Here is a 22,254-nt window from a genome sequence, read left to right as displayed (position 1 = left end):
AGGCACAGTGGAGGGACACCACTGAATGACCAGAGCATTTTCTATAGATTATGAAGATGTTTTGCTGAAATAGCCTTCAGTAGAGGCGACTCAGAATTTCCCCTTAAAAACCTTTGAAATGGACTTTGAAATCAAGCTGCCTAAAACTGAATTGCCTGCCCAAACAAACCTCAAAATTCATTACACTAAGATAATAAAACCCCCAAACTTAGTGTGATGTTAACAATGTTAGCACCCAATAGAAAATTACTAAGCAAGCAAAGAAAAAAATGAAAAGGTGGGAAAACATCACTTAACCAGGAGAAAAATCAGTCAATCAGGAGGAGATACAGAAATGACAGAGACAATGGAGGTAGCAGATAAGGACCAAAGCAGACACCTACAGTGACAAAGTGGAGTAGCTACACTAACAGGAGAGAACAGAGAAGGTTATTCAAAAGAACAAAGAGCATTTGATAATGCCAAGTCAGTTATCCAAGACACATGACTTCAACTGCGTGCATGCCTGAGAGAGCTCTACAGTGAGTGAAATGAAGATGGGAGGGAGCATGAGACAATCCACCATTACGGCTGGAGACGCCAGCACTCATCCGTTTGTAATCGATAGAACAATTAAAACCAGTAAGAATCTGCAACACCTGAACAACACCAAGTTTCACAAGCTGCAGATTGGGAGGAAATATTTATAAGACCTATGTCTGACCAGGAACTTGTATCCAGGATATAAAAAGACCACTTGTAAGTCAAGAGAAGTCAGCCAATCTGATTAAAAAAAATGGAGAAAGATTTTAACAGACACTTCATGAGAGATTTGCACATGGTGACAGGCTCATGAAAAGATGCTCAACAGAAGCGATCACATAGAGGTGCACTTAAAAGCACAGAGACACAAGGACTCATCCACAGGAGTGGATGGATAAGAGGACTGGCAATACCAAGAGCTGGCAAGAATGTGGAGCCACTTGCGCTCTCTGATACTGATTGTGGGACTGTGAAATGGTTCAGTCACACGGGAAAACTATATGGCAGTGTCATGGTTTGGCGGTGTCATGGTTTGGAGGTGTCCCTCCATCGCTCTTGTGTTAATGCAGAAGGTGAAATGATTAGACTATGAGAGCTGTAGCCTCATCAGTGGATTAACCCATTTGATGGATTAATAATTTAAATGGACTGAATGATAACTGTGGGCAGGTTGGGCATGACTGGATGAAACGGGTCACTGGGGGTGTGCCTGGGGAATTATGTATTTTGTCCTTGGCTTCTCAAGCTCTCTCTCTCTGCTTGCTGGTTACCACGAGGTAAGCAGATTCACTCTGCCATCATGTCCCGCCTCACCTCAGGCCCAGACCCATGGAGTCGGGTGATCATGAACGGAACCTCTGAAACTGTGAGCCCCAAATAAATCTTTCCTCCTCTAAGTTGTTCTTGCCTTCAGTGGAAAGCTAGCACTGGCTGTTTTCATGAAGTTAAATATCCACTTTCCATAGTATCCAGTGATCGCAGGGCTAGGGATTACCAAAGAGAAATGAAAACTTATGTTCCCTTAAGACTTGTGCAAAGAACATTCGTGGCAGCTTTATTCATCATAGCCCAGGTCTGGAAACAAACCCACAAGTGATCAGCAGGTAAGTGGATAAAACAAATTATGGCATATCCATTTGATGGAACACAACTTGGCAAGAAAAATAAACGAACTATTGATAGACCCAGCAATGTGGGTAGATCTCAAAAACATGATGCCAGTTGAACAAAGAAAGGAAACATGAAACATTACATGCTCTCAGATTCCAGTTATGGAGTGCTAAGGGAGAAAAAAACTCATCTAAGGTGACAAACGGCAAACCAGAGGTTGCCTGGGCTGGGAGTGGGGAAGGGAGGGTGGCGTGTGCACACAGGGCAGTGAGGTCTGCTCAGGAGGGTGGGATGTTCTGCTGCTGTGCTGGTGGATGTGAGTGTTCCCAGTGGTCACAAGCCATCCCACTGCTGCACTGACAGGTGAACATTACGCTTCAATTAAGTAGATGATAAAAAAGCCAAAGAGCAAAAAACAATCAGGATGGGGACTTTGATGACATTGTTCCTGAGCTTTGGACAATGTGATGTGAGCACCTTTTTGAATGAATTTTAATTTCATGGTTGTATATGTTTCTTAAAGCTGTCTACTCTCTTCCCTTGGGAAGAAACGGGCTGGGTTTAAAGTCCCTGATATGCTTACGTCGTTGGCTGTACTCAGAGAGGCAGGAATCAGGAGCAGCAGGGAGAGAAGCAGACAGTGGCACCTTATGAGCCCTCAATGCTGATCCAAGCCCGAGGGCCTGTGCTAGGGGAGTCAGTGACTCAGCAGCTGCCCATGGTTAGAAGACAGACTGGAATATTTCACGTACTCGGGGTGTTGGATTTTTCAAAGTTTTTGTTAAGATACCTGAAGTCAAATGGCGAATTCCTTCCCATTTTTCTAGTGAGCTGTTCTGGAACATTGGAATGTGAGAGGGTGAAGAGTGAAAGAAGAAGGGACTAAAGAAATGTCCTGGGTATTGTCATTGCTGCTTACCTAAGTCCTCTGATTCTGTCTGGCTCACCCTAACATTCTCATTTTCACAATCCAGCATTAAAAAGTAGCTGAGTTATATTTATCACCATTTCTCAATCTTATTTCATAACTTTATGTCGTATTTAAATGACAAATGAATGATATAAAAATCTAGAAAATTCTTCCTTCCTCTTCCTGGGCTACTATTTTACTGAGAATCATTGCTCTCCACAGGGGAATAGGCACACAGACACCTGTTCTCGGTCACCCACCTCCAATGATAGCTGAGTTTCTGTTGACTCCATTTCTTATAGCTTGTCCTTGTCCTGGATTATATGGGAAATCAGCACTCACTGTAAGAGAGAAAAGAAGAGTCAAGTAAGTATAAGAGTCAAGTATACCATTAATCCCAAATAGTTGGATAGCTATTTCTTTATATGACTTTTTGACATCTCTTACTTTCCCAAATGAAATCTCCATTTCAGATGGCCCCATCTTTTTTTTTTTTTCCTCCTGAAAGAATTCAAGAAATCCCCACCCCTGTTCTTGCTGTTCTTCTTTGCACAGGCCTAGGTAAACACTGGCTCATTGGAGGAATACTAGAGAATTCTAGATCCTCCAGGGGCTGGTTGCAGGACCCTTCGACCCTTATGGTACCAGATTCATGGCTGTTCTAGTCCCTCATGTACTCCGTTGTATATGACCTTCATAATCCTTTAGTATGATTTTAGTAATCTCTAAATGACTTATAATCCCTAACACAGTTTAATGCTATGCAAACAGCTGTTTATGTAATACTGTTATGCAAGGGAAAAATGGCAAGAAAACGCAGGTGTGTTTTTTATTTTGGTGGCGGGTACCAGGGGTTGAACCCAGAGGCACTTAACCACTGAGCCACATCCCAGCCCTTTAAAAATATTTTCTTTAGAGACAGGGTCTTGCTGAGTTACGTAAGGCCTTGCTAAGTTTCTGAGGTTGGCTTTGAACACACAATCCTCCTGCCCCACCCTCTGGGGCTGCTGGGATTACAGTGCACTGCTGTGCCTGGCAGTGCAGATGCAATTTAAAAAAATGCTTTCAATCTGCGTTGGCTGAGCCTGCAGCTGCAGAAACCTCAGGCATGGAAGGCTGACTATGTTTTCTTATGTTTGCCTGAAATCTGTTTCCCGTCCACTTTGATGCCAGACACAATTGGAAAGGTAGATGAGCTTTTTACAGCATCTGCTTGAAATGTAATAACTTTCTTAAACTAATATTTTACATGGGTCTAATAAGACACCATACACTTCATGAATTTGTAAAGGGGCAAAATTTCATAAAAGAAGAATTAATATTCTTTTCTTTTTGAGAATATTAATGGCTGAATCAATTTTCTATTTCTCTGTTACAAAAACCAAGAAACCATTTTGTTAAATTGAAATGTTTCTCTAAGATAAAACAAATTTCAAGTACCCCAAAAGCAAATAGATCCTGAAGTATTTCTGTAGGTCAGTGGAGCGCCTATTATAATTCATACAAGCAAATTCAACTTCAAAAACTACTCTGCCTTGTGGGATTTCAGTTTGGGAAGTTAATTCTTCCATTGAAGGCAGCTTTTCCCTGAGCCAAACAGAAACAACCACCTTGTTCTCAGGCAGACCTATGGTTGCTGGACAGCACCAAATTAGTGCAAAAAAATGTTTTAAAAGTAGATGTTTGGTGTAATATAGTGTGTATACACCAATAATACAGGTAGTTGTTATGATTAATTTAGTTTTCTAAGGCTAATTTATTCCTGGCTAGAGACTTCCAAGAACCTCCAAGATAAAGAAACAAAGTGGGTAGGCCCCTTCTCCTCCTGGTCCCTGGAAACGTGGCGACCAAAGAGGGAGACTTCAGATTCCACCAGCAAGTGTGACTGAGCCCTTTCTCTTTTAGGTTGGTTAGTCTTCCCAGGAAAATTATTCTTTCCTAGATGTATATAGTCCATACTATCTCAGAAGGCTCTTGACCTTGCACAGGTAGACATGAGCCTTCCAACATGAACCTTCAAAATATTTTGGGTATGGTTACAGAAATGCCATGGTGGTTTTTATTCTATAATATGATATTCATGGCACCATGAAACGATTTGCTTTTCTGCCTCAGATAACACAACCCACAAACCATAGCATGGCTTCTCTCTGCTCCAAAACCCATCTTGCCTCCTTGGCCCGAAACTTCAGAAAAACATAGATATTTGGAGACATTGGTGGCCTCTCCCCAGTTCAGTTCCCTTGATGTATATAAACAGAGGTGGAAAGTATGGAAATAGTGGCAGAGGTGACCTGAGATGACTCCAGGAGAGTGACAATAGCTAGAGGACAGGATTGTGAGGGGACTGAACTCCATGGCAGGGGGAAGGGGGCCTCCATGGGCTGCATTTCTCTCCTGGCTCTTCCCCGAGGGGCCACTTTTCCCACTCAGTCTTCTGGGTTAACAGATCCCCATGCTTCAGGCCAGTGTGTCTTTACTTACCCAGATGATGGACACCTGGTCTACCTTTCCTCTCTTTGTCCATCAGATTTTACCTCTTTCCTAAATGCATCCTCAGCCACCTCAGATTAAGTGGCTGACCCTCTTTGATGGCTATAATCTTCATTCTTATCACTCCTTACTGGGTAGATGTCCTGCTAAAGGCAGGGGCCAACCTTAATGATGTTTGCAGTTTCAATGAATAATAATGTACTAGCGGGAGCTAAATGGATGTTCATTGACTTGTATAATTACCATCAGTCCATTAAGTGTGGGTAAACATTTGTATAGCCTCTCCAATAATCAACCTCCATGCAAGTGCAATTTAAAAAGTGAGCTTCCTACTCTCAGCTAAAATCTTAAAACAAGCCAGCATTCTTATTCTTCCCAACAAAGGAAATGAACATGTTGGGTACAGAAAAGATATTAATGATTCTTTGTCCACTAGACTTTGGTAATTGTTACAAAACCATTAATGGAAAACCCTCAGGTCGAAAGAAAACCCTTATGAAATTCAAAGGCAGAATTCTGTTGTGTGTGTGTTTTTTTTTTTTCCAGGAGCATCCCTGTTTTCATGGCTTTATTTATAACTTAAGCCTGGTTGTCTTAATGCATGGGAATGCTCAGTCCCTTGAGGCAAAGCTACTTTATTCTGGCAAGCAGAGCAATTGCTATTTTGATAGATATATTTCATTGTAACTGTCCTTTCCCCTGGGTTACCAAGAGCCTCTTGGGAATGCATGTAGAGAAAAATGGTGGCCAAGAAATACGGCTGAGATGGATGACAAAGTTCGTTTATGGCACATGTTCTGTTCTGCTAACTTCCATGTCCCCCACCCCGCCACCATTTGCTGGAGAACTAAGGAATTTTAGGGTATTGGAGCATTATGGAATATACATTTTGAGAAACATAGCGAATAGGTCTGAATTTAGAATGTTAATTCAAAGTAGACTAGGTGGATATTAACTATATCAGGACCCGACTTGCATCCTGTAAGCACAGACGGTATTCGACACACTCTTTTTCTGGATTGCCCAGTGGAACCAAATGATGATAACCAACCACCAACACCAAGCAGGGCGCCCTCCCAGCACTGACTTAATTTCTAACAGAAGTGTGTGTATTTCTGCATATTTCCCTTGCTCATGTCCTTGTTCATCTGGTCATCATGGCCACAGACCATGTTCCCTTGTTCTTCCTTCTTCCATCTCCCAAGGATTGGCTTTCTTCCCCTTCTCTACCCAGCACAGGCCAGCAGGCACGATTTTGGAGGAATTGATGATGGGAGATTCTGCTCCCAGGAGCAGGCTTAGTGAACAGCCTGGCTGAGGCTTCAGAGCCCACCCACAGATGCATTGCTACCCTTCTCACCCAGAGAAGGCAAATATGTTATAGGTCCCCAGACATATTTAGACATGGTCACGTTCAACACACAGATGTTCTTTTTCACTGTCTCTGTCTTGCACGTGTGAAGCAATCAGAGAGCTCACCACTGGCACATTTCCCCCCTTTCCCTTCCTCCATTTCCAGGTTGCAAAAAACCCAAGAAGTAACAACCAAGCCTACTTTGTGAGAGCAAGTCTAGTGCAAGTGGTTCCTCATAATCACACGGATAGAGTAGGACGGTTATGAATGGAAAGTAGGTGAGAAAGAGCCTTCTTTCCTTCCCTCCAAAGAATAGAAAATATGACTGTTGGATCCCTCTTCTAAAGCTGTTTTGTTCTTCCTTCTAGTACATTCTCAAAAGGCCTGATCACAAAAGCAGGAGGGCAGTCTTGCTACACGTCCTTTGCTGTGTGCTGGGGAGGGCCCAGTGTGGTGTCCTTCTCTCAGCAGCTGACACACCAGGACTCTCCAAGGCAAGGGACAAGCTGCAAACTCCAGCAAAGACCCCAAGTTACCACAAAGGTAGTTTATATGTGCTGAGTGACAGGACTCGAAATTCTAAGAATGTCTGAAGAGAGTCATTGCTTGGGCTGTAGTTTCCTCACCCATCCCGCCCTCTAGGGCCCAGTCTACACCTAAGGTTCTGTGACCGTGGAACAACTCTCAAAGCAAAATGTTGCAAGAATGGCAAAATACCAAGAGGTTTGCTACAGGGGACTTCACCTAGAAGCATTTTCCTTTTATTTTATTTATTGATTGCATGTTGCTGGGCTTTGAACCCAGGGCCTTATGCATGTTAGGCAAGTTCTCTACCATTGAGACCCATCCCCAGCCCCATCATTTTCCTTTTATTGTGGAGCACCAAAAGTAAGTTAACATTGAGCCGGGCATGGTGGTTCACACCTGTGATCCCAGAGGCTTGGGAGGCTGAGGCAGGAGGATTGCGAGTTCAAAGCCAGCTTCAGCAAAAGCAAAGCGCTAAGCAACTCAGTGAGACCCTGTCTCTAAATCATAATATATATATATATATATATATATATATATATATATATAAAGAGGCATCAGGAGATGCCTCTTTTTCCAGGTTGCTGTCTACACTGTCTCTATGCAATAATCAGCATGGTTGCATGGTCAAGGAAATCTGCTAAGCCAGGTTGTTTTCCTGCTGTGCATGGGGTGAATGTGGAGGCAGACAAAAGCCTTTTGACATCAGTAAGCTTCTGACTGCACCTGTCTTTCAGCTGCTGAGTGGGAGAACATTCCACATGATGGCAGCATCGGTTGAGCTGTGTGCCAGTCTGAGAATTCAGAGCCAATGTGGTGGAAGAGGAGGAACGTCAGTTTCATCTGAACCCCTGTGGGGTTATTATCATAACAGAAGCACAATACTACGGCTAGAATAGGAGCAGGAATAGTGCTAATTGTGCTTTCAAACAGCATTGTCAGAATATAAATTTGGATGGCATTTATAGAATGTGAGAAATTAATCAAAGAGCTTTCAAGGCAGGCGCTTGAGTACTAGAAACATCTTAAAAGGCCTTTGTAAGATCAGAATATTAAAAAGAGATTTGAATTCTTTAGCTTCCAATTTCTTGTTGATCCTTGTGAAAGGGTGGGAGGAAGGATGGAGTAAAGCGTTTTTTACTACAGAAGATAATTTCGGTGGTTGTTGTTCTTATTTACTAAGTCTCAAAATACAGAAAATTGTAGACTTTAGGCTCAGAAACCAATTGCAAATAAAACACATTTAAGGGCACATAAAAATAAATTGAGATTATCTACCATAAAAACCTCCCCAAATGAAAGGCACTAAAAGCTTCAGGTTGTCACATATCAGAGACGAAACAATTAGATGGGATCTGACATCTCCTAGAGAAGAGATCTCCATGGAAACCACTGGTGCTTTAGCATCAAAAGTGATAATTTGAAGCACTTCAACACAACTGCTGCTATTAATTATAATTTAATTTAAATTGCAACATTAGTTTTGCAGCAGGGCAGGCTGGATGATGAATCTACCCCCTTATTCTTCTCAGCTTCTTTCTTTCATTTTCATTTTCTCTTTTCAAATCTGAGTTATATGGCAGAAAATGATTTTTTTTTCCTCAATTAATTTGTCTGGCCATTCGCTATTGACAGATATTTCAGAAATAGGAAAACAAATGGCTGTCCACTAAGATGCAGAAGGTACAAGAAACATTCTTTTATTTTAAAGAGATACTGCTGATCCTGCTTTGGGGAGGAGAGGTTTCTCAGCGTCAGCAGGTTTTTACGTAGGCTGAACCACATGGGGATTGTACCTGTGTGGCCTGATGTCATTTGATATCTTTATCCTTCACTTCAGCTTCTCAAGAAAGCTAGCTACCAGAATTTCCTATGTCAAGGGGTAAAGGAATTTTGCATCTTTGACTTCTAACTTGAGAATTTAAAAAGCTAGACATCACCAGCTTCTTAAATGAGAGAGGAATGGCAGCCACTGGCGTGATTGTCTAAGATCCAGTGACCAAAAGAGGTTAATTGAGTGAAATGAAACAGCCTAAATGAACTTGTCACCATTTGCTATTTGTCATAATTATTTAGAAAATACTAGCTTTTATGTGAAAAGGACTGAAAGAGCAATCCGTTTTGTAATCTTTCCTCCTGGCATCTGTTTCTTAGTGAAATTCTGACTCTTCTTAATTGCCTTTAAAAAAAAAAAAAAGATTTACTGCTGTGCCCAGACAAGGGTGACATTGCATTCTTCTGTCAGATTAACTATAATCAGGTATTTTAATTGGATATAGCTCATTATTGATAGACACGCAGACTTTGTGTTTCGGAAAATAAACCAAGATAAGATAGACAGTATCTATTTTCATATTAGACAAATAGGTCTTGCTATTTCTCAGGTGGGCAGATTGTTCATTCTTTCATATTTGGTTATAATTATTTATAAATCAATCGTCAAAGTTATTGCTGGATAATGTGATGGGCACTTGCAGATGATCTATTGTTACTGCTAGCGTTGACAGATTGTACCTCTTTCTATACTGGAGCAGGTGAAAACCAGAACAGAGAGTGACTAACTCAAAGCCCCATGGCTGGCAGGTGCTGGAGTCACCAGGACCTGGAGACATCATTGGATTTCTCATTCTGGCATTTTCCTGTAGCTCTTGAACATCCTGCACATCGAGATAAGAGCCCCAGAGCATGGGCCACGGGGCGGCTGCATGGTGCAGGGCTGCCCTTACTGACACTAGCATGCTCCTCTTGTTTGAGGTTGGTTGTCACTTCTGTCCCTATCTGCCTTGGGGTGTTTCTAAATTCCTGTGGACCTTAACAGGAGTGTGGGAATGAAGACATCCCAAATCTGGGGGGGGGGGATGTGATAAATTTGGGAATTACCATTCAGACCCCATCTAGGAAGACGCTGTTTCTCCTGCTCTGTGGGGTTTGGACCACACTAGAGGACAGGGGTTGGGGGTGGTGGGGAGGACAGCAAATAATTCCTTTCAGGATGAGTCTTTGCCCCTGTTGCCTGGTGTTCCTTGGCCTTGGGAAAGTTACTATGCCTCGTTAGGCCTTTCCTGATGTATCTTGGGGGAAAGCAAATTGATTTGAAAGCGCTCTGGTTCAGAACTTTCAAACAAGCAGGCGCCTGCAAATCACAGGGATCTCTTTAAAATGCAGATTCTGACTGAGCTGGTCTGGGTGGGGCCTGGGGGTCTGTATTTCTAATAGACTCCCTGAGTGCTTGAATACCTAGCTCCCTTTGAATCACAGAACTTTAATTGAGACCCTTGGTGGTTCCTATCTCCAGCTGTTCTTTGTGTGCATGTATTTTAATTTAATGTGGTGCCTGAGAGGGAATGGGAATAATTCCTTCTGAGAATCTTGTCTTTTTGTTCTTCTCGGATGAGTCATTTGTGCTTTTAATGATCTGGATGCCAGGATGCCCTGCGGTTCCATTCCCTTCAGCTCTATTTCTTTTCAGTGTTGTGAAAGTTAGAATGGGAATACGGCTTTAGCTTCTGACGGTAGTCTTTCATGTAAGGGTGAAAGTCTATTACTAATCCACATTAAGATGAGTTTAAAGCTAAATGGGTAAGGAGTTTAATAAACAGTCATCTTAGGTATGTCCGTGAACACCTTCCCTGGTTCAAAACAAAAAATACAAGGTGGTTTCCTAAAGCAAGTGCAAAATATCTGGACAGTGGAACTCAGGTTCTCGATGCATTCAAAGGCATAAATGGGACAAATAAATTATTAACAATCCTGCGTCATTGTCTTTCTGGAGTTTATGGATTTGGTTTCTGAAAAGCATTCTTGTTTCCTTGCTGATTCGTGCCTGGGTATGGGGTGGTGCAGTGATGGAGCATGCCAAATTGGGGTGGAAAAGGCATATTATGGTGTGTTAAATATCCCAGTGCATCAGAGTGACTGATCATGGCTTTATGAAATGCTGGCCAGGGATCTGGATGTTCACCAGGCCTGGTGGGCACACCTGTTTTACGAGAGTCTCAGCTAAGACAATCTGTGGTTTCCCTTATCAGCAAAGCTGTGTAGGCCAGAATTGGCAGAATCATATAAATGGCCTCAGTTTCCAAGAAGGTGGTTGAGAAAATACTGATAGAAGCAGGGGAAAGCAACTGGTCATGGTGAGGAGCCACAAATGGACATTTTAAGGAATTCCCCGATATCCTTCATCCTTGGCATGGCTCTCAGATGGGAGTCTTTAGGAGACCCTGGGTCAGTCCTCTTCAGGATTCTGCTAAGAGACACCCATGGGGCAAGTATTAGAGAAGCTTTGGACATCCGGGATTTATGACGTGGCAACTTGAGAAGAACCACTTTTCTGTCCTCCGAGACCTGATTAGGAGATGAGTTCCATCACTGTGGGAACTGACAGGCACATGCCGTCATTTTGGGAATCAGGCGAGGAGGAGGGTCCTTCTACTGCCCCTCTGTGCAGGTTCCTAATCAATTCAAAGGCCACAATTTATAGATGGCTCTCCTGGAAATGGCTGGATGCTACCGGTTGGCTTTTGTCACCATCATATGTCTTTTAAAGGAGTAGAGCGAGGAATAAAATGCATTTTAAGAAAGACTTGATCTTCTGCTGAAGGCCCTGCCTCTCATTTGTAGAGGCTGCAGCGTCCAGCTTGGGGTGCCTGACACGCTCCTGCTCTTTGGACAGGCTCTGCCCATATTTATGGGATGTCTGCATGACAGCTGCTATTTCATCAGAATGTGAAACTGGCCCTTTTTATTCCTAAGTTTCCAGAAACTGGTACCTGGAGGAGAAGGGTGCTGAGAACACAGTGGAGCAGGCCCAGATGGCAGATGCGGGCAGACCCTGCTCCACCGAGTGGTCTACGGGGGAAGGGGGGTGAGCAAACCTAAAGCGCTTTTAAAAATTAATTCTGCACATATATTAAGTCTTTTATCAATGCCCCTCTGGGCCCTTGGTTTTGAAATACTCTTTTTAGCTGCATTAGCACCCCAATCCCAAGACAATGCCTCTTTTTCTAAGACAGCTGACTTCAGAAAGTGAATATAAAAGCTCCATGCTCAATATATTTCCATTACCGTTTGAACTATTTTCTTCTCGAATTAACTGTAGACCTCAGAAGACAAATGTCTTTGCTTGTTGGTCTGTGGAGGGGCTAATGGTCATTAGAGGAGCCGGTAAAACAAACTCTGGTTGGTTATTAGCTGCCCAGTGCTTCCCCACAAACGGATCCCCTGGTGCTGGCTCATGTTGTTACAAAGATAATATGATAAGCTCCTAGCACAAGCCACGGCTCTGTCACAGCTTTTCTTCTCCTCATGTCAACAGAGTGTGAAAAAATATTTAATTGGCTCTAGCAGCCTGGAGGATGATTTAGTCCATATTGGAGCGGGGGGAGAAAAATGGAAAAAAAAAGAGATGTGTGTTTAGCAGTAGTGATTTCACTTTCATGTATGCAAATTATACACCATTCTAGAAACACCAGGGATTTTTACCTCCACGTATGCAAGTTATGCACCATTCTAGACTTCCGTTTCACAGTTAAAGGGTGGGAAAAGGAGATAGTAAAATAGATCAGAATAAACAAGTGGAATTCTTTATGTTATCTTATTTTTCATTAGGAGGGCTGGGCATGTAGCTCAGGGGTAGAGCCCCTGCCTAGCATGTGTGAGGTCCTGAGTTCCATCCCCAGTACTGGGGGCGGGGTGGGGGGGAGCTGGAAAAAGCTCCAACTCAGCAAGGGCCACTGAACTTTAGACCTGACTGTGCTACTCTCTGTACATTTTTGAGCAAGAATCTCTGGGGATGGAAACCAGCTAGCAGGATTTCTACAAAGCTCCCTAGGTAGCTCTACCGTTCAGGTAGGTAGATCACACCATTGCTTCTTATTCAATATTTGCATTTATTTTCTCTGGGAGGAATTTTTCTTATCTTTAAAATATGGCTAAAAATGTCCAGTTAGCCTACGTTTTGGGGGGTTACTGCATTGAAAGCACTTTGGCAATTGAAGTCATTTTACAAAATCACCATTACTTTTGTTTGTATCCTTTCCAGTTTTCTAAAAGTTAAAATTCCTAAGTAAATGACTGAGACCATTTTTAGCTTTTTCTAAGGAGGATTTCCCAAAGCGATTCATCTTATCTTCTCTCATCAAAATAACTGCATCCCACATTCTTATGGATTTTAACGTACATTTATACTTTAATGTAAAATAGATTTAATTTTTTAAAAATTAAATTTCATAGTTGCTCCTTGATTGCTCCTAGGCAAAAACTTGAGAGCAGAATCAGAATCTGACTGTGTCTTTAGACATTTCTGAACAGTACGGTAACAGGTGAAGTCATCCATAGATCTCAGAGGAATGAATCACCTTATCATTTATTCATGATCTGCATCTACACAGCGACTTCCCTGTGAAAATCTGGTGACTGTGGCTCAAAAAGATAATGTGGATAATGTTCCTGCCACTTTTGAGGCCACAGGCCTAGAGACACGAGGTCCTGATTTGCCTGCACACGTGGAACTGGCATTTATTTCCAAGTGGGACAGGCGGGGACTCCTTGGGGACAGGGGGAACCCACCCGGGGATTCTACCACAGTGTTTTTTAAAATGATGAATTGGCAAAAGAGGTGATGCTCATCATTTGGAGAGTTTTGTGCGACCCTGAATGTCCCTTTAGCCCCGGGATGGGAGGCCAGAGAGTTGCCTATCTGAGATGAGAAGGTACTCAGAAGTGGGGTACAGGAAGAGGCCTCAAGGTGGGGGAACAGGAACTACTGAGCTTAACATTCTTGGGACCCAAGAAAGGAGTCAAAAATGAAGGCTGTAACCTGCTGGAGTCAGTGGTTCTGCCATCAACAGAGAAGTCACCATGGCAACGGGTACCACTGGGTCACCCTGTACTTAGCCAGCCCCACGTGACGAGGTTAACAGCTGGAAAGACTGTCAGGCCTAGACCTCGGAAATGCATCTCTGAGTGCTCTGCCGGGTGGAGTGGGGGTTGGGGGGGGCTGATGGTCTGGAGAGAAGGGGATAGGATCCTCAGCTGAATAGGGCGCACACGCTATGGCAGTGCAGGAAGGGAAAGAAAGCTAGAAAGAGTGGCCGAGGAAAACTGCCAATGAAGAAAAATCCACAGAAAGGCGGCAACAATGGCTTTAGACATTGTACCAAAGCTGGATGTTCGTGCCCTTTGAATTTTTAACGGTGGTGTTGCAGAGAGCTGGAGGCTGGTTAGAAAGGAACCGAAGGCAGCCCCCTGGCCCAGGCACGTCTGCCCAGGAAGTAGCACCTGGGAGTTGCTGGAGAGGAGGACCCTGCTTCCCTTAGCTTTTAGTCATGTTTTTGACGTCATTTCCGTAATGTGGCTGAGCCCTGGAAGAGCACATTCCCCCACTGCTTCTCAGAACTCAGGCCTGCCAATCTGCCGTTTCAGGCATGTGGGGAGCCTGTGGCAACTCAAGCCAGTCTCTCTGCTCTTCCCAGGTCCCTCAGATAAAAGCCTAGTTAACACCTCCACATCAGGACAGTGCACCTGGAGTGACAGTGCACCTGGAGTGACCGTGCACCGGTAGGTGGGATTGGGACAGCAGAAGTGTCCTTAGTGGGAGCATTTGGCTTGGAGCTCAGATGTGCTGACTTTGGTTTATATTCCTGTACAAGAGAACACACACACACACACACACACACACGCACACACACACACGCACACTTACAGACACACAGCAATAATGAAAATAAGAGAACTAAACATTCAAATCACAAAGTTAAAAAAGAGCAAATATAATTAAAGAAATAAAGATAAAAGCACATGATAAGAATAAAACAAAAATCATAAAACTAATGAGGAAATTCAGGAGCTGCTTCTTGGAAAGAAAGAGGAAAAAAAGAAGATAACCTAATCAAGAAGAAAAAGGTGTGTGTGGGTGCAGGGGATGACATGAATATTCAATATGGAAAACTAATAAGAAAATTTCTAGAATGAAAATTAAATTATTATAAAAGCTTATTTTGTTCAACTCGATGTAAATGAATCTGAAAACCTATTAAAATGCATGAATTTCTAGAAAAACATAAAGTCACAGAAATGATCTGAGATAAGAAAGGGAATCTAATTAGATCAATTATCATAAAAGAAATTAAGAGGGTTGTCAAAGACTGACTCAAACACAAAGCACTGAGCTCAAGTGGACATGCAGGTGAAATCTACCAGTTAATGTGTCAAGGCCAAGTTTATCATTGTCAATCAGTGTGGCCCAAGGAGCAGCAGCAACATATCACCTGGGAGCATGCTGGAAACACACCATCTCAAATCCTCATCCTGATCAGCTGAGCCTGCCTTCTTCACTAATTCCCCACATAATTCTAAACACATTAGTTTCAATGGCAATGACTCGAATCAACAAACTTGGAAAAGGACAAAGAAGTTCAGCATGGTGCGATGGGGAGTCACAGGTAATCAAATTATGCCTAGTCAACCCCAATAAAAATTCTAGACAATTCTAATGAAGAGACAGGAATTTTTAAGATCACATGGAAAAGTAAATGTGCAAAGATGGAGTAGAAAATTCTGAACAAACAGAATCATAGGAAATGCCATCATAAAACCTCGGTGAGTGCTCAAAGCCTGCTTCCGTCTCATGAAGAGCCAGACCCAGTGTCACAGACCCGGAAGTCCAGAAGAAAGCTCACACGTGAAGGCAAGTTAAACAGGAGAAAAGGTGCAGGGGGAAGGCTCAGCCAACGGTGCCTGAAGGACTGGTTCCACCGCTTCCCTCTGCGGGGCCAGGGACAATGCCCTAGAGGCCTCTCACTATCAGACACTCCTGGCTGTAGGCACAGGTCCACCAAGGGGGAAAAGTTAAGCTAAATTTACTGAATATGTAAAGAATCCTTATTAATCAATTAGCAAACGACCAGCAAACCAATAGGAAAGGATATAAATATATAAATAACTCTTTGGACAAAGAATATAATAGACAGCTCATGGAAAAATAAATGCATATGCTATATACACATATACAAAGGTACTTGATCTCACCTGTGGTTTAGGAAGTACCAATTAAAGAAACAATTTTATTTTTCAAATAAAAATTAACAAAATGTAAAAGAACATTATGATGCGCTGTGTGGACAGAGGTGGGAGAAGGCAATTGTTGGACAGTTGATGGGAATGTGCCATTGGAAGGTGATCTGTAATAGCCGTCAAAGTTAAAAACGCATTTGTCCTTGGCTTGGGAGGATGAGACAAGAGGATCACAAGTTCAAAGCCATCCTTAGCAACTTAGCGTGGCCAGAAGCAACTTAGCAAGACCCTACCTCTAAGTAAAGAAATAAAAGGGCTGGGGATATAGCTTAGTGGTTAAGGGCCCCTGGGTTCAATGCCCAGTACCAAAAAAAAAAGAAAAATAAATCCTTTGACTCAATAAAACCATGGGTATAAAGCTATTTGCCATGAAAACATTGTTATTTAAAAAAAAAAAAGATGAGCACAATGAAAATGACCATTAGACCCAATTCTGTAACTCTTATCTGACTTGAGATACAAATGTGCTTGGTGCTTTTGCAGGAAAAGCAGAATTTGGAACATTGGTAAGAAAATGCACATTAGCAAGTGGGTAGCAATAACTTTTCTTTACACTGGAGTAAGTGTGTGTTGTGTTGTGTTGGTTACTGGAGAGGAAAAAAAGACAAACAGGATAATAAAGAAGTTGAGTGTAAGAGATAAAATGCATTAATTATGCAATCTTAGCACAAGGATGAGAAAAGAGGTCTGCTCAGAAATAAAGATGTAATTATGAGAGCCGGAAAGATTATTTTTAACTGTTCGCAGGTGGTAAAGAAAGCAAGCTACAAGCTCATATTTATGAAGGAAATAGAACAGATATGCGCCGTTTCTAAATGTTCGTCATATCCATAACTCTTTTTGCACATGAAGATATAAAAATATTTTATCTTCAGATGGTAGAAAGGAAATTTGGAATATAGACAATAAATCAACTCATTAAAAGTCATAGCAATGGGGTGGGATGGCTTCAGACACCACAGGCACTGTTCAGTGGCAGGGCTTTGGTGGGGTGAGTAGACAGCTGGGCTCCCAGTTCCCAGTGCCTGACAGAAATGTCCAGGAACCCGTGGGGCATGGGGAGGTGGAGTGGCCTCGAGGACTGTGTTCCCCGCGACAGCTAGGAACCTGAGTGACTCCCCGGGAGGAGTTTGACTTCGGATCCTCCACCCAGCACTCCTGACACCTCTGACCGTGGGCCTGGGCGAGAGGAGAGCTGTGTGGGCTTAGCCACCTTGCACTTGGCTGGTCCCACCGCTTCCCCCTGCAGGGCAGGGAGCATTCCCTGTGGGCCTCTCACTATCCGGCACTCCTGGCTCTAGGGCCCGGAGCCAGAGACTGAGCCCAACAGTGGCCACAGCTTCAGAGGCCTGTTCTCTGGGGTCCTCCTGGGGTGAGATGTAGCAGGTCACATGCCTGGTGACCTGTGCGACAAGTCCTGTGGGACAGCGGCAGGCATCCTCTTCATAACAGGAAGGTCCCCGGGGGCTGAAGCCTGGTCCTGGAGCCCCTGGCTTCTGCTAATGATGTTCTGAAAAAGGTTCCAGGAGGGGGCTGTGGTGTGACGTGTCTGTATCAAGTGCCACGAATGTGAGAACGCAGCCAAGGCCCAGCAGGACGCCCGTGGGGCAGCGGGTGCAGCCTGCGGTCGCTCCTGAGCGCAGGGATGGGCGGCACCACACACTCCTGGGTCCGTTTTTCCTGGTGTTTGTTTGTACTTTTACAGAATGTGCGGGGGCCATCTGCACTTGGCTTCCTGCTGGCCGCTCCCTCCCCTTCCAAGGAAATGAGAGTCCCTGAATTTGATAAAGAGAAACTGGAGCAGGAGAGAGTCCGAGAGGGGAACCGCAGCCACTGCCCCGGGTTCTGTGTCCCTTTGAATGGACCAGAACTCAGCGCGGGTGGCTTTCCCTGCTGGTGACCACTGTTCTGAAGGGCTGCTGAGGGCCACAGACTGAGGCTGCGAAGGACCAGATTATTATCAAGGGGGAAGCACGAGGCAGAGAAGCAGATGTTTCTGAGGAGCAGGGCGGGGGTGGCTCAGATCCACCTAAGCCCCCACGTGGGAGGGTTTGTGTAGTCTCCCCCGAGTGGTGTGTTCCGGAGCCTCCGCTAGGCCTTGGTTACGACCACTTCTCTGTCTTCCGAGCTCCAGTCGTGTGGGCATCACCTTCTCTTTTTCTTTCTTTGGTGACCATGTACAGCTCCAGCGGTTTATCTCCTCGTTTCCATGGAGAGGAGCCAATTTGTCGTTTACCCCAATGTGATACCAGGTCACATCTGCAGGCAGCTCCTTGCCTGAGGAGGCTCTATGGAAGGATGACGAGCAAGCACCCACCGGGGAATGTGAAGTGGCCCAGAGCCACAGGGGGACTTTGGCCTGGACAGAATCAGGACTGAGAGAGGAATGAGCAGGAGACAACTTTATCGTGTATTGAATTCCTTTTCCACAATGGTTTGGTGGCCCGCTTTCAAGGCCACCACACGGTCACAGACTGCAGTGTAGATCACATCTCTTGGAGCTGGGTGGTGCACAGCCTGACCAACCATAAATGTCCCTCATGTTTGGAAACACTGACAGAGCCCCAAAGCACTGGAGAGGTGGTGGGCAACTCAGCGGTCTTCCCGAAGGGAAAATGGATATTGCCCTGGACTGCATTTCCCTTTTGATCCTTTGATATCAGCTAAGACACAAGAAAAATAAGTGTATGGGAACAGAAAGGCGGCGAGACCTTAGGGTAGATGTCTGGAATTCTCATTTCCACTCCAACACCAGGTTTCTGCCACAATAGATATCCTGGTAGAAGTGTGAATTGGGTGGCCCCGGTGGGTCACTTGGACCGTGAGACCCTCTCTTCTTCCCAGCAAGGCACGTGGTTCATTTTCAGAAATGCCCACACTTCATTTTAAAGCAGCATCTTTGGTGAGAGTCTTCAAATGAGGTTTGCAGCCAGTTCCAAACACTGAATGGCAACTTCACAACTTCCTCAAACAGGCTGCTCCCAGGACCGGCCTCATCCCCCCGAGCCTGGCTTTCCTTGGAGCTGTGGGTCTGGCCCTCTCCTGAGCGTTCTCTCTCTCTCTCTCCATATATATATATATATAATTTTTTTTTTGGTTGTTGTTGTTGTTTGTTTGTTTGTTTCACATCTGGGCTTTTCCAGGTTCAAACAGGCACGGGAGGTCTCCTGGAATTTCCATAAACAGCTCTTCTCTCCGGAGAGCTTCCTCATGAAATGCTCGGAGGAGACCCCAGCTCATTGCATTGGCCCCTTTATTTGTGGGTGCGCCACCTAATGGCCCCATTGTTTTGGGGTGTTTAATTTTTTTAATTTGGTAGCCTTCCTTCGAGGGCTTGCCAGTGGCCCCTCTTACTTGGTGAGTGATTCTCAACCTTGGCTACAGGCAGGAGTCAGGGGAAGGTTTTATATCTGCAGATAACAGCGCCCCTGCCCAGAGGGTCTGATTTGATGGCTCAGAGATGCAGACTGCAGTGGAGACCTTTCAAGAGCTCCCGGGTGATTGATGGAGCTAGGCCAGTGCCTCTGGGGGCGGGGGGCTGAGGTTCTTCCTCTCTAACCAGCTCCCAGCGGAGCGGAACCTGTTGGAGAGCCCCTGTCTACTTCTCCCCATCCCCTGGTCCAGCCAGCTCTGGCCCCTCTCACCCTTGTTCTCCTCCTGTCCTAACCCTGCACAGACCTCACAGGACGGATTGGAAGAAATGGGGCCTTGGGGGATGGGCGGTGGTTTTGTTTCTGAATACCTAAAAGCAAGGACCCCGATTCTACTCTGATATCAAAGATGATCTGGAAAAAGCAAAATGCTTAGCTCAGCACCCGGTGTGATGCTGCTGTGCAGGCCCAGAGTAGGTTTGAAAGTCACTTAAAACCAAAGATATTTAAGACTCAAAAGATGGAGAAAGAGACGTAATTTGAGCTCGCCTTATCTGACAAAAGGCAGAAAGTTCTAGAAAGTGAAGCCACCATTCCCTCTTCAGGGTGAGTTCTTCTCCCAGGCAGAACAAGAATAAACCTACCATCCATGTCCTAACCAGGAGTGCTTTATGGTCATGAAGGAGGGATCAGGACCCGTTGTGCCTGCATAACAAGCACATCATAAACTTTATAATCTCTCATTTGTTCTTATATAAACTTTTCCTTTCCCTTCCCTTCTCCCTGTAATTTAGGTACATAGGTCTTTTGTTTTAAGCATTTATTAAGTTACCATTTTTGTAAGCTCCTCTATGCACACAAATTAAGTTTTTTTTCCCTTCCTGTTACTCTTTCTCTCATCAGTTTAATTTGCAGGCCTTTAGCACAGAATTTAAGAGGGTAGAGGAGGAGATTTTCGTCTTTGATTCTGGGCCAGTGGAGGCTCTCTTAAGCACTTCCCACATGTCTACATAAGTTCTCTGCCCCTTTTAGCCCTTTCACCCTACATTGCCTCTTATATTACTGTTTATCTAAATGAAAAAGAAAAAAAAACATCAAATCATGTTATTTAGATGAATCTCTGCCTTGATTTGTAAGCTGCTTTCTGTCCTTTTAATAAGAGTTCACAGACACTTAAAAGTTTTTTTTGGGCTGGGGATGTGGCTCAAGCGGTAGCGCGCTCGCCTGGCATGCGTTTGACCAGGGTTCGATCCTCAGCACCACATACCAACAAAGATGTTGTGTCCGCTGAGAACTGAAAAATAAATATTAAAAATTCTCTCTCTCTGTCTCTCTCTCTCTCTCTCTCTCTTAAAAAAAAAAAAAGTTTTTTTTTTTTTTTTTTTTTTTTTTTTGTGTGACCATTTCCCCAATTACTGAAGTGGTTAATGACTGGATCAATACTGAAACTGATGGACCGCTGTAAGAACCCTCTGTCAAGAGCAAGTGGCAGTTTTCCTGCAAATATCACTCACATCACACAGCAGAGGCCAACCTTTACATGTGGGCAACAGAATCCTCATCTGATCACCGCATCCCAACTGAAATGTGACCTGACTCGTATGCGTTTTCATGACTCGATCAAAAGAGGGAAGTCGTCTTGCATAAATCACGACTTTTTAAAAAAAATACATGAAATCAAATTGTTCAGCCCGGAGGTATGTCTCACCTACCTAAGAGCCAGTGATTGCCTAATCAAGTCATAAAGGATAGCTGCTGGTGTTGGCCAGGGCTAGCATCCAGATGTTTCTTTTTTTTCCTTTCTTTTTTTTAAAAAAATTATTTATTTAGATGTTTCAGAATCCAGTTTCTTGGCAGCATCTACCTGCAGCAGCCAGAACCTCCATCAGCTGGTCCACTCCTGGGTTTGGAGGAATTTATCTGAGAAACCTCTGTGTCTTTTCTCTTTTCCTCTCTTCCTTCTGCAGCGAGAGTGTTTTCCTTTGTTCCAGCCGGCCCTCGAGGAAAGCCGGCCTGTGTGGACGCCCCGCAGCAGCCACACAAGGGGATTCTTCCAGTGCCCTTGGCCCGTGGTGCCCCCCTCCTGTCACAGGAATCCGTGTGCGGGGAACAAAGAGGGCTGTGGAGCCTGCAAATTGGCTATTCCGACCACGGCAGGATCTGGCTTTTGTCTGGCTTCAGGAAGGTTCCAGGCACAGCGAGGGCTGACCGTGCTGGAGCTGATAGAAACTAGCCAGGGCTGGAGCAGGACCAAAGCTACCCCACGCACACTGTTTATAGGACCAACTGTCCCAAGCGGGAAGTCTGCGGCGTCAGGGGAGGGTTAGAAAGGCTGCACTGGACCCTGAGGCTTTCGAGTAAATTGTGTCTAATAGAATAATAACCACCATTATTGTTGGCATGATTGCAGCTAAGTGTGCTGAGTGTTTTAAGCACATCACCTCACTGGGATTCTGCAAGTGAGGTCTTCGAATCGCCACTCTAGAGGTGGGGAGACTAGTATGGAAGTTTGCTCTGGGGGTGCTCTGCAGTGGTGGGCTGGGCCTCCTCCCTAGTTCTCTTCCTGTCTTTAGGGCACACCCTTGGAGACCCGCTGGATGTTAGGCTTGGAGGTCACTTAGGGATTTATGTCCCCTATACATTTTTGGTGGTGGGACTGCAAATTAGCACAACTTTCACTCTGGAAAATAGTGTGGAGATTCCGTGAAAGACTAGGAACAGAATCATCACAAGACCCTCCTGTGTCTCGGGATTTATCCAAGAGAACTGACCTCCGCACACTGTAGAGATCCAGGCACACCAGTGTTTACAGCAGCTCAGTTCACAGCAGCCAAGTCCGGGCACCAGCTAGGTGCCTGCGGACGGATGGACGGACACTGAAAATGTGGTCTGTATGC

At 44.4% G+C, this 22,254-nt stretch overlaps 1 protein-coding gene across 2 annotated transcripts in view; it reads right to left on the bottom strand.

Annotated features, from left to right (window-relative positions):
• Cntnap2 (contactin associated protein 2) overlaps nt 1-22,254 on the bottom strand; it is a 1,898,037-nt gene that overhangs the window by 5,498 nt on the left and 1,870,285 nt on the right. For both annotated transcript variants that reach the window (XM_005326627.5, XM_078040735.1), the window contains one exon: nt 2,803-2,883. In XM_005326627.5, the coding sequence (XP_005326684.2) occupies nt 2,803-2,883 (81 nt within the window). The remainder of the gene's footprint in view (nt 1-2,802; nt 2,884-22,254) is intronic.

Source organism: Ictidomys tridecemlineatus, chromosome 2, assembly GCF_052094955.1.
Source record: "Ictidomys tridecemlineatus isolate mIctTri1 chromosome 2, mIctTri1.hap1, whole genome shotgun sequence".
Taxonomy (NCBI): domain Eukaryota; kingdom Metazoa; phylum Chordata; class Mammalia; order Rodentia; family Sciuridae; genus Ictidomys; species Ictidomys tridecemlineatus.
This window is presented reverse-complemented; position numbering and strand designations above follow the sequence as displayed.